This window comes from Xenopus tropicalis, chromosome 9 (assembly GCF_000004195.4).
Source record: "Xenopus tropicalis strain Nigerian chromosome 9, UCB_Xtro_10.0, whole genome shotgun sequence".
Lineage (NCBI taxonomy): Eukaryota > Metazoa > Chordata > Amphibia > Anura > Pipidae > Xenopus > Xenopus tropicalis.
Window position 1 is genome coordinate 46,761,354 of NC_030685.2, and position 13,736 is coordinate 46,775,089.

Below are 13,736 nucleotides of genomic sequence, written 5' to 3' on the forward strand. Positions count from 1 at the left end.
TGGACCCTAAGCTGTGCGCCTGTGACTGAAATTGACGTAATGCACAGCTGTGCACCACCAAAGCCTTGCTGCTCCTGATTTCTACTTGCGCATGTACATTTGCTTGGTATGACATTACTGGATCTCTTATGCACATGCACACCAAGATTTAAAGGGGACCCTTTCTAAAAAAAAAAATTGTGAAAATGCTTAAATATCGGGAGAATGCTGAAGAGATAGGGGAGTTGACAGCTCTGCATTTTTAATTAGGTTTAATAAATACACAGGAAATGGGAATAAATAATTACAATAGAAACATACAATTGCATTGGTGTGTTGTAAACACAATACACTGCTCAAAAAATAAATGGAACACAAAAATAAGACATCCTAGATCTGAATGAATGAATGAAATATTCTTATTAAATACTTTGTTCTTCACACTAAAATTATTAATGGAAATCAAATTTATCAATCCATGGAGGTCTGAATTTGGAGTCACACTCAAAATTAAAGTGGAAAAAAACACTACAGGCTGATCCAACTTTTATGTAATGTCCTTAAAACAAGTCAGAATGAGGCTCAGTAGTGTGTGTGGCCTCCACGTGCCTGTATGACCTCCCTACAACGCCTGGGCATGCTCCTGATGAGTTGGCGGATGGTGTCCTGAGGGATCTCCTCCCAGACCTGGACTAAAGCATCCACCAACTTCTGGACAGTCTGTGGTGCAACGTGGTGTTGGCTGATGGAGTGAGACATGATGTCCCAGATGTGCTCAATTGGATTCAGGTCTGGGGAATGGGCGGGCCAGTCACTAGCATCAATGCCTTCGTCTTGCAGGAACTGATGACACACTTCAGCCACATGAGGTCTAGCATTGTCTTGCATTAGGAGGAACCCAGGGCCAACCGCACTAGCATATGGTCTCACAAGGGGTCTGAGGATCTCATCTCGGTACCTAATGGCAGTCAGGCTACCTCTGGTGAGCACATGGAGGGCTGTGCGGCCCCCCATCTCCTCCACGTCTCCTGATGTACTGGACTGTCTCCTGTTAGCACCTCCATGCTCTGGACACTACGCTGACAGACACAGCAAACCTTCTTGCCACAGCTCGCATTGATGTGCCATCCTGAATGAGCTGCATTACCTGAGCCATTTGTGTGGGTTGTAGACTCCGTCTCATGCTACCACTAGAGTGAAAGCACCACCAGCATTCTAAAGTGGCCAAAATATCAGCCAGAAAGCATAGGAACTGAGAAGTGGTCTGTGGTCACCACCTGCAGGAACACTCCTTTATTGGGGATGTCTTGCTAATTTCCTATAATTTCCACCTGTTGTCTATTCCATTTGCACAACAGCATGTGAAATTGATTGTCAGTCGGTGTTGCTACCTAAGTTGACAGTTTGATTTCACAGAAGTGTGATTGACTTGGAGTTACATTGTGTTGTTTAAGGGCTCTGGCACACGGGGAGATTAGTCGTCCGCGACAAATCTCCGTTGTTGAGGGCGACTAATCTCCCCAAAATGCCATCCCACCGGCAAAAATGTAAATCGCCAGAGGGATAGCATACACGGCGCCGCGATTTCCCTCAAATTGCCTTGAGAGGAAACTTCCGAGATTTTGGGGAAATCGCGACACCGCGTATGCCATCCCACCGGCGGTTTACATTTTTGCCGGTGGGTTGGCATTTCGGGGAGATTAGTCGCTTTGTCGCAGGGCGACTAATCTCTCCCTGTGCCAGAGCCCTAAGTGTTCCCTTTATTTTTTTGAGCAGTGTAGTTAATTTATGTCCAGAGGTATATTCAGGCCATTGCAACTACTACAGTGTTTCTTAAAATAACTGGGTGGTGCCCTTAGTGAATTAAATGATTATTATTTTTTTCTTAGCTGGCTCTCCTGGAAAAAAACCCCACTCACTTAGTAGTGCTGCAATCTTATCTGACAGCCCCAAAATCTGCTCATGTGCACTTCACTGTGCGTAAATATTCCTTATATTAAACTGTTTTTAAAATGTGATATCTAATGAGGGATTTTTAAATGAGATAAGTGTAGAATGCTGACATATTGAATATTTAAAAGATACTATACTACATAATCCATAAATGCCCACAAGTTTCTTTGGGTAAATTACTAGAGGGATACGGAGTTCCGACTATTTTAAATAAAGGGATAATATTGTATATTGTAGTTGCAGTAATAATTATTTTAATAAACATTGAGTAATCATCACAGATGTTTATTATTCTAGCTGTAATGTCTTTGAGTGCGTTATATTAAATGTTGTATTACAGGACAAGACATCAACATGTTTAGAATGCTGGAGCCAGAGGTCTCCATCAGCTGAGTTTATACAACTTCTTGGGTTTTAACAAAATAATACAATCTTTATTTAATTTTTAAACATGAAGAGGTTAAGGCATTGCCTTGCAATTATCACAAATGTCTGTAAGCATTTGTTTTAAGAAAAAGCTTTGTGGTTTTATTTTATTTCCAACTCTTGTCTTTAGGGAGCCTGGACCAAAAAGAAGACTCAGACCTCATTACAGTGGAGTTTGATGATGGAGACACAGGACGAATACCACTCTCTCACATTCGCCTGTTACCACCAGATTACAAGATACAGTGTAGGTATTTAAAAAGTATTTAAACTTTGCAAATGAACAGTCTCTTGAGGCAATATATTTAAACTGTCTTATAGTAACATAGTAACATAGTAAGTTGGGTTGAAAAAAGACATACGTCCATCAAGTTCAACCATAATGCCTATATATAACCTGCCTAACTACTAGTTGATCCAGAGGAAGGCAAAAAACCCCATCTGAAACCTCTCTAATTTGCCGCAGAGGGGAAAAAATTCCTTCCTGACTCCAAGATGGCAATCGGTCCAGTCCCTGGATCAACTAGTACTAAGAGCTATCTCCCATAACCCTGTATTCCCTCACTTGCTAAGAATCCATCCAGCCCCTTCTTAAAGCTATATAATGTATCAGCCAGCACAACTGATTCGGGGAGGGAATTCCACAACTTCACAGCTCTCACTGTAAAAAATCCTTTCCGAATATTTAAATGGAACCTCTCTTCTTCTAAACGGAGTGGGTGCCCTCGTGTTCGTTGGAAGGACCTACTGGTAAATAAAACATTAGAAAGGTTATTATATGATCCCCTTATATATTTATACATAGTTATCATGTCACCTCTTAAGCGCCTCTTCTCCAGTGTAAACAGACCCAACTTGGCCAGGCTTTCTTCATAACTGAGACTTTCCATACCCTTTACCAGCTTAGTTGCCCTTCTCTGGACCCTCTCTAACTCAATAATGTCCCGTTTGAGCACTGGAGACCAAAACTGAACAGCATATTCTAGGTGGGGCCTTACCAGCGCTCTGTAAAGGGGAAGAATAACCCCCTCCTCCCGTGAATCTATACCCCTTTTAATACAGCTCAAAACCTTGTTTGCCCTTGCAGCTGCTGCCTGGCATTGCTTGGCTACAGCCAAGTTTATTATCTACAAGGACTCCAAGGTCCTTCTCCATTATGGATTTGCCTAGTGCAGTCCCATTAATGGTATACGGGGCTTGCATATTTTTACATCCCAGGTGCATGACCTTACATTTATCCACATTAAATCTCATCTGCCACTTAGCTGCCCAGATTGCCAGTTGGTCAAGATCCTGCTGCAGGGATGTCACATCCTGGATAGAATTGACTGGTCTGCAGAGTTTTGTGTCATCTGCAAACACTTACATTACTCATAATACCCTCCCCTAAGTCATTTATGAACAAATTAAACAAAAGTGGACCCAGTACAGAACCCTGAGGGACCCCACTGAGAACCTTATTCCAAGTAGAGAATGTGCCATTAACAACCACCCTCTGTACCCGATCCTGTAGCCAGTTTTCTATCCATGTGCAAATGACTTCACTAAGACCAATAGACCTTAGTTTAGAAAGCAGTCGTTTGTGGGGAACGGTATCAAATGCTTTGGCAAAATCCAAATAGATTATATCTACTGCATCCCCACTGTCCAGCTTCTTACTTACCTCATCATAAAAAGCAATTAAATTGGTCTGACATGACCTGTCCTTCATAAAGCCATGCTGATTACTGCTCATAATGGCATTCTCCACCACATAATTTTGTATGTGATCCCTTAACAAGCCTTCAAATAACTTGCCCACCACGGATGTCAAACTTACAGGCCTATAATTGCCAGGCTGAGATCTTACTCCCTTTTTAAATATGGGAATGACATTCGCCTTCTTCCAATGCCTAGGTACCATACCTGATGAAAGCGAGTCTGAGAATATCAGAAACAAGGGCCACTGCAATTCTGCCCCTAGCTCTCTCAGTACCCGAGGGTGTATTCCATCTGGCCCAGGTGCCTTGTTTACATTTATTGTGTGTAACCCTTTAAGCACCATATCCTGTGCCAACCACTGTGTAGTTGGAGCTGAGGCAACAGTGAAGCTATTGGGTGGGACTTGGCCCTCTGGCTCCTCTACTGTATACACAGAAGAAAAGAACTGGTTAAGCTCATCTGCCTTTTCTGTATCCGCTGTAACCATATTGTTACTGTAACTCAATGGGGCCACACCCTCAACCTGCATCTTTTTACTATTAATATACTTAAAAAAAAAACTTTTTGGCGTTAGTCTTGGCCTCGGCCGCGATGCGCTCCTCATTTTCTATCTTTGCGTTCCGGATTGCTGTTTTACAACACTTGTTATAGTGTTTATAATCATTAAACGCATCTACTGTCCCCTCTGACTTATATTTCTTAAAAGTTTTCCTTTTTTTCCCTATTAACTTCTTTACCTCAGAGTTAAGCCACATAGGGTGATTCTTAACACTTCTACTTTTTCTTATTAATGGAATGAATTGAGAACAGTAATGATTTAATATCATTTTAAATGACAACCATTTCTGCTCTGTGTTTTTATCAGAAAACATAATGCCCCAATCTATGCCCTGAAGCGCTGCCCTTAAGGAGCTAAAATTTGCCTTCCTAAAATTCAGTGTCTTTGTTGCCCTCGTGTAAATTTGTTTCCTGCACCAAACATCAAATGAAATAACATTATGGTCACTATTACCCAGGGGTTCAACCACTTGCACATTTGCTATACGTTCTGGGTCATTAGAGATCACTAGATCTAGTATAGCATGGTTCCTGGTTGGCTCCTCAACAACCTGTGACATAAAGTTGTCATGCAGCAAGTTTATAAACTTGTTCCCATTTACTGTCCTGGCAGTACTATTGCCCCAGTCAATATCAGGGTAATTAAAATCCCCCATTATTATCACTTGCCCCAAACTAGCAGCCTTTTCTATTTGCAACAGGAGCTGGGTTTAAATATATGGTCAATATGCAAGGGATTCCAACAAAATAACTTTGGGATAAATCTCTATATCTGTCCTTACTATTACCTGGAAATTTGGTACATTCTCAGGTGCAGAACCTTCTCCTGCTCTCTTGGTGCCCAGTGCAAAGCCCCGGAGTCGTAAATCCAGCAAGGAACAAGTAGAAGCAAAGGAAGCAGGTTCTACAGGTTGTGAAGAAGTGTCAGTAAAAAGCAAGTCTCGGGGCCGAAAGCAAAATCTTAAGCAGATCACTGGTATGTGTCTTCCTTTTACATAATGCAAAGAACATTAGGAGGGGGCTAATGTAAGGCTTTTGCATTACGGGGCAATGCTATATGATAAAGCTTTAACAGTTGTGAAATTAATGGCATTCTTAATCAATTATAAAAAATCTTTTGTACAGGGCTGGCCTTTTGGTTGGTCAAACTATGTGATTGTACAGACCTTCATGAGAAAAGAGCCCCATTATTTAAATAGACATGATGAATATAATTAGATATCACATTGTCAGAATGGAGTTAAGGGGATCCAATGTAGAGTACAAAACTGTTCACTATACACGTTCCTAGTATAAAAAAAAAAAAAAGGCTATCATGATAGTGTGCTAATTGCTTTTCAATTTCTATATACTTTTCTCCTTTGTACTATGATAATAGATGAGGCAATAGATGAACAGGGATCAGTTTTGACTTGCTCTTTTGCTCATAGCACTTTTAAGGATTGTTACAGCTAGATATAGGTTTCACTGTGGATAGGTATCGTGTGCATTTGTATGTTGTGATATACTATGCTACATTTTTTTGCTGATTGGAGTGGGTTTAAACATTAAGCACTAAAAATGTCCAGTGCCATATGTAATTTGCCATAGGTTAATCAAGCATAGCACTGTTTTTAACAATCCACTGTTTTGAAACCTGTTACTGTGTGAGATTTGAATTGACAATTTTTAAATGTAGTGCAATTATTAAAAAAAAAAGTGGAAACTAAATCTCGACCAGGGAAATATAGGCCTCTTAGCTGGGCATCTGTCAAAAATGCTTTTGGAGGTGATTTTAAGGGAGAACTATTAGCATACGCCAGCATAGTTTTATCTGTAATAGATGTTGCCAGACAAATTCATTTCTGAGAAATTAATAAAAACATAAAGCCTTTGGTCTGCAGTGGATGATATTTTTTTAACTTCAGGCATTTATTGAATTTTAAGTTCACAGTATCAATATATACAATGCTTTAGTAACAGTATTACAATATTAGTTACAATATTAGTTAGTTAATATCGTAGACATTTACCACTTATTATAGCAAAGCAGCAGTACGTTGTGGTTTAACACATTTGAGTCATAAACTAATTTTACACCAGCATGACACAGTGAGATTGCAGTGGATGTTATGTAATTAGGTTTTGCTTCGCCAGTTCATTGCTGCACAGGTTACTTATTACATGTTCATGCATACTATTTGTAATGGAGTAGAGAACTGACAGAAAGATACATGACAAAAACTAGTGATAAGAGGACTAGTGTTGTTAGCAAATAACATTATAAGTCTGCCCTTAAACTGTTAAAGTTTAATTCACTCATAAATAACTTAGCGGTCATAAACGTGTCTGTCACCTTCACCCTCAGGTGAGGATGAAGATGCTTCACTTCTAGTCACTCCAGAGAAAGACTAAACTCATTCAAAGCAATCTTCTTTTGAAACAGAGGGATAAAATGATTAGCATTGTATTGAGTGCTAAATCTAGTAACTCTGTATTCAGATGTGTTCATGAAACTTCATGGGGCTGATTTATCAGATTTATAAAACAGGAGAATCCAGAATGTTTCTCAGCAGATCTGTTTTATAATTTAAAATGATCATATTGACGCATTTATCAAAGTTGGACGATGGTCTTTACACAGCCCTATGGCAAATCACATGTGAGAGTCAATGATTCATTGAAGTATTTGCTCTTATATGCCTCTTGTACAACCACTTTATGGAGAAAATTCCTCTGACTCAAAGTTCTCGCAGTTTCTTTTTTGTTTTGTTTTTTTTCATCTCATGTCCAGGGAGATCAGCGTCAGACTTAGATGTTGTGCTCCAATGGATTTTTAAGGCTTCCAGTCTGCATAAGGGCTACTTATACTTCTCATACTTTCATATACTTCTCCATAATTTTAATATAATTCAGCCCTCAAACACATAGAATGATGAATAACCCATTTTGTATTGAAAGTTACAGCACTGAGCTGCATTAATGTTGCATGGATGACCAGTAACAAGTGCAGTCTGTGCATTTATCTAAATTAATTGCTAAATATCCATGTATGATGGGGATTTATTGTATTTAGTTTTAAGAGGGGAGAACCATGTAAAAGTCAGGAAATCTGTAAACAGCAGTTGCCAAATGTACTTTAAAGAAGCCAGAAGAACATCATAGTAAATGTAAGCACACCATATAAAGGCAACTTATAAATAGCTATGTGATATCAAATGTTTGCAGGTGTAAGAGTCTAATAAGCCATGATGTCCTCTCACAAGTGCCCTTTCTCCAGAAAAAAAAAAAGAGGGATATAATTTTCAACATAGGTATAGAAGAAAGCTGCACACGTTTGGGTAGTCATTATGCTGTTTATATGCCATTATATGTTTTGATATTTAGTGATACAAATGTTGTATTCCTATCCATTCCTAATCCAACTAATCAAATCTGCTTAGTAACATTATTCTTAATTATACATTTAACCTTTGGATAAGTTCAAGTGATTCTTTTTAACTTGCTAGATAATGGTCCCAATCTTTATCTTTGTTTCTTGTATATCCGTATTTTCTGATTTTATAACTTCTTCAGATTAGAGAAAAACTTCTGAATGGATTTTTGGCCTTTTTTTGTCACAGGAGAAACGATAATTAATGAAGACACAGTTGACAAAGAATCACTTTTGAGTACTAAAATATGTTTAGAAAAACATGAAAGTTCACAGACAAGCATAAAGTTGGGTACAAAAATTCTTCAAATACCAGAAGAGAATTCACCTACACACGGAACACCAAAAATCAGGAAGCCTGAACAGATGAAGACTGCTAAACTCTGCAATGCAAAGCAAACAATTTATACAGGGCGTACTTTGGGGAAAGTTGAAAATGGAAATCCACCATGTGATTTAACAGTAAACTTGTTTGACCAATTAGAGGATACAAAAAAGATTAGAAAACTAGAAGAGCAGAGAGACTTTGTATCACTTTCCACAAAACAAGGCAAAGCAGAAAATGATTTTTTTGTGAAGTTGGATCATGAAGGAGTAATGTCCCCAAAAACTAAAAAAGCTAAGGAGGCTATGATGTGGCTTGAAGATGCCAGTGTAACAATGAAAAAAACCAGAAAATGCATTATGGGTGTGAGTTATGCTCCTGTAAAGCATGAATCCAAACAAAAGCTGTCTAGATCTAAACCTCATTTAGCCAAACACACTACAGCTTGTGATTCTGAAGCCCTAAGTAGTTCATTAGACAAATATAAAAAAAAATCTGATCAAAAACAGGGACTCCTAGACCCAAGGGAAGAATCAGATGGCAGTAGCAGCAACTCAGAGTCTGAGGGCGAAGAGGACAAAGAAAACAAACAAAAGCAAGCACAGGGAGATGAAAGCTCTAGCAGTTCACAATCTTCAACATCTGTATGCTTGTCTAAGTCTTCATCTGGCACCAGCTCATCATCTTCCTCCTCTTCTTCATCCTCATGTTCATCATCTTCAGCTTCCTCAAGCTCCAGTTCATCGTCCTCTTCAACAACAGATGAAGATTCTTCTAGTACTTCAGAGGATGAAACCCAAGAATTGACTTCAAATCCCACAAATCTTCAAATATCTCTTCAAAAGGGGAGTATAAAACCTGCCATTAAACCTGGAACTCCCCAAATTCAAAATCAAAGGCAAAAAAAACAAGAACAGAAAAAGGGCAGCAAAAACACACCTAAGAAAAGGGAAGGAATTCATTTGCCTACAACCAAGGAGCTTGCCAAAAGGCAAAGGTTACCATCTGTAGAGAACAGACCTAAAATAGCTGCATTCCTGCCTGCTAGGCAACTCTGGAAATGGTTTGGGAAACCTACTCAGGTAATTTAATTATAGCCTTCTATTTCTCATACAGATTGTATGACATTAATGTATAATCAGTACAGGTACTACAACCCTACAACAACCTTTGTTGAATTTGAAAGCAAATCGATAAAAGAGCACTTGCACCTGTAATAATGAAAGGCACAAGCTGCACTCTGCAGCATAATAGCAAATTCAGAATTTACCAAAAGGTGCAAAGCAAAGCTCACATGGGTGCAGGAGAGGACATTGGAAGGGCATTGTCCTCCTCCTTCCCTTACATTTTTCATTTAATTTTTATATTATAGTAAGCTGGCAACACTTTTTGAAACCGTAAATTACTAAAAGTATTAAGCCCATATGTAATAAAAGGCTCAAAATTTACCTAGATGAAAAAGCAAACTTTGCACCTTATGTTACATACCTACCTTTATGTATTAAAACTGGCAAATTTTCAGTGCAGTTGGCCACAATTGTCTGACACAACTCCCTCGATGTAGAAATGACGCTGGTAAAATGGGGTAAAAATGCTGCTTGTGGGATCCTGACGAAGGGAGGGTGTATCCCCCCAAAACGTTGATCAAGGTGGTCACAATAAATGGGATAAGCTCCCTGTGTGTGCGGCTCAATTACAAAAACAGTTTCGCTGAGGATTAGGACCTGCCAGTCCTACGGATTGCTTGCACTACTAGTGCAGTGGATGTGAAATTTACAGGTGTGCAGCTTAAATAAATGTGCTTGTGGGTATAAAACACAGTGATTGTGTCTGAAATTGCATACTTCATTTGCAGTAGGTATATGACCAAATATAGTTGTTTTTTTGTTTTGTTTAGTTAAATCACCCTTCTCATGTAGACCATTATGAATAACATGTGGTACCTGATTTGAATCTGACCAAAAAGTTAGTTATAAAACCACGGCACAATAGATTCTCTCTGCTCCAATGTCTTACAAATGAGTGGTGGGCACATGTTAATGGCATGGGACCTAATATTCAGAATGTTTGGCACATGGGATTTCTGTATAAATCTTATAAATGTATAAGGTTTTTTTTTCCATAGTTTGGATCACCATTACTAAGTCTACAACAAAACATTTAATTAATGCCTTACCTAATACTTAGAAAACTTAGAGCCAGGGACTGTGCAGTGATCTTGTGTACACACACTTACACAGTTTTGTGGATTTTTTTTGTCTAAAAAAAGTGTTATTGCCATTGTGATTAGCGTGTTGGCTGACTGCACTGTGCAATACCTTTTGTATGTTATTTTGGTGCTTATATGGTGATTTTGGTGCATTTTTAGTAATTTAATTGCATTTTTAGCCATTGTATTGCATTTTCAGTTCTGCATAGGTGCATAATTTGGCCAAGCTAAAATATTAAAACTGATTTTGACTGCAGATTTCAATGGGCAAAAAAGCCCCTTGATTTTAGTGGTTTTGTTGGATTTTAGCAATTTTATTGCATTCTGCATTGTTCTTTGTTACTTTCATTTTGCACATGGAAATTTTGTCTATTTTTGTTACATATATCAATTTGAGTGTCTCATGTCACATAGTTTGGTAAACCTATGCACATAGGGCACGATTTTTTGAAATTTCATACATAGTAATATAGTAAATTAGGTTGAAAAAAAGACGTGCGTCCATCAAGTTCAACCATAATGCCTATATATAACCTGCCTAACTTCTAGTTGATCCAGAGGAAGGCAAAAAAAACCCCCATCTGAAGTCTCTCTAATTTGCCTCAGAGGGGAAAATATTCCTTCCTGTCTCCAAGATGGTAGTCAGACCAGTCCCTGGATCAACTTGTACTAAGAGCTATCTCCCATAACCCTGTATTCCCTTACTTGCTAAAAAGCCACCCAAAATCCTTTCCGAATACTTAAACAGAACCTCTCTTTTTCTAAACAGAGTGGGTGCCCCTGTGTCCGTACGTAGGACCTACAGGTAAATAAAGCATTAGAAAGTTTATTATATGATCCCCTTGTATATTTATACATAGTTAATGTCACCTCTTAAGCGCCTCTTCTCCAAGGTAAACAGACCCAACTTTCTTCATAACTGAGACTTTCCATACCCTTTACCAGCTTAGTTGCCCTTCTCTGGACCCTTTCTAATTCAATAAAGTCCTGTTTGAGCACTGGAGACCAAAACTGAACAGCATATTCTAGATGGGGCCTTACCAGCGCTCTGTAAAGGGGAAGAATAACACCCTCCTCCCGTGAATCTATGCCCCTTTTAATACAGCTCAAAACCTTGTTTGCCCTTGCAGCTGCTGCCTGGCATTGTTTGCTAAAACCAAGTTTATTATCTACAAGAACTCTCCATTATGGATTTGCCTAGTGCAGTCCCATTAAGGGTATAAGTGGCTTGCATATTTTTACATCCCAGGTGCATGACCCATACCGCGTCAGACCAGAGTATCAGACGTGAAAATTCATATGCACTATTTGGGTGCCTCTGTACACCACATGGTTTGGTAAATCTGTGCATATTTGGCATCAAACTGTTTGGTAGACCCCTGGCATTCATATTTAGAATGTTTTATATTGATACATTAGGAAATGTGGGGTAAATAATGCAGTAAAATGCAAGCTTTGCGATGATTTTTCAAAAATTGCTACATTTAGCTTAGCTTTGCTGTTTGGTGCTTTGCCATACAAAGACATATTTACCGATTTTACATTTGGCAGAATGTGTATTTTCTGCAAATATGAGGTTTTCTGAGGTCAACCCGAGGTACCTAATTTTATCTAAGAAAACTGGAAAAACTTATTGACTCGAGTATAAGCCTAGGGTGGTAGTAAATTTCTTTTTTTTTGTTCTATACTGTACTGTAACATAGTAACATAGTAACATAGTAAGTTGGGTTGAAAAAAGACATATGTGTGTAGCTTTAAATTACGGTACTAATTTATAGCCTTTTTCAAAGTGAATAAACAGCACACAAAGACCCACTGACACCTCCAAGCGTGTGCATAATAAACTTAAATACAAATAAAAACAAACAGTAAAACAGTAATGTTATATCACAGAAAATAATAACACAAAAAAAATATATATATATATAATTATGGGACAGGTTAAGACATAATAGGACATTCACAAGAAAGAAAAAGAAGTGTTTCAGGAAGACAACCTGTTTTGCTTAACTGCAACCCTCCTGTAATGCCGAGTGTTACAAGGTATTGGGTGCGCAGGTTTTTATTTAGGCAGGAAGGAGAACAAATGACGATCGTGTCACTTATATATTAGTATTCACTGAAACGCAGAATGTATGCTTACCGATGTAGCTGAGGTTACTGGAACTGCGGGGACACAGGTATTTTGAATCCCAAGAGGCCAAGTAGAAAAAATAGCTACCTCGAGTGTGATCCCCTGCCAGCGGTTCCTGCTCCAACCCGCCCCGCCAACCCCACAGACTGCCTGCGCGCCGCTCCCCTGCCAGCGGTTCCTGCTCCAGCCTGCCCCGCCAACCCCACAAACTGCCTGTTTGCACTCTTCTGCGCGCCGCTCCCCTTCCAGCGGTTCCTACTCCTGCCCGCCCCGCCAACCCCACTGACTGCCTGTTTGCGCTTTTCTGCGCGCCGCAGTAGTTTCTGGGGCGGAAGTGACGTCACACTCCCCTGCAGAAATCCTGGCCTCGACTTCTATGTAGACAGGAACTACTGCAGCGCGCAGAACAGCGCAAACAAGCAGTCTGTGGGGTTGGCGGGGTGGGCTGGAGCAGGAACCGCTGGCAGGGGGTCACACTCGAGTATAAGCCGAGGGTGACTTTTTCAGCACATTTTTGGTGCTGAAAAACTCGACTTATACTCGAGTATATACGGTACTTGTTTCCCACTTTTACCACATATATTACCAAAAAAGATACCGCCTGATTTTATATGCCATGAAATATGTATGCAATAACTTCCTTTTGAAATCTCTAAATGGCAGATACAATCCTATGTATCAAACTGTTCAGTGGACCCATGGCTTTAAATATTTACGATATTTTTTCTTGGTACCTAATGCTATATGGGAGATGCTTGAAAATAGAAGCTTTGAGGCAATTTTTCGAATTTTCATAAATCTGGTACTTAAGAGTTGAAAGACAACGTTACCCATTTTGGATTTGGTAGAATGTGTAGTTTTCAATATATGGTTTCCTGGGGTAAACCTAATGTTACAGGATATTTGGCTTTGGTATCTAAAGTATGCAGTATCCTGCTGTAATGCTTTGAAAATTGGTAATTTACTGCTGGGAGTTTTTGATCTATAGAGTTCAGAAATCTTAAGAAAACTATATATATCTGGTATTGGCATGTTCAAG

At 39.2% G+C, this 13,736-nt stretch overlaps 1 protein-coding gene across 7 annotated transcripts in view; it reads left to right on the forward strand.

Annotated features, from left to right (window-relative positions):
- Window positions 1-13,736, forward strand: part of tnrc18 (zinc finger protein 469) — a 174,673-nt gene that overhangs the window by 141,897 nt on the left and 19,040 nt on the right. For all 7 annotated transcript variants that reach the window (XM_018097364.2, XM_031892867.1, XM_031892864.1 and 4 more), the window contains 3 exons: window positions 2,489-2,605; window positions 5,429-5,593; window positions 8,220-9,436. In XM_018097364.2, the coding sequence (XP_017952853.1) occupies window positions 2,489-2,605; window positions 5,429-5,593; window positions 8,220-9,436 (1,499 nt within the window). The remainder of the gene's footprint in view (window positions 1-2,488; window positions 2,606-5,428; window positions 5,594-8,219; window positions 9,437-13,736) is intronic.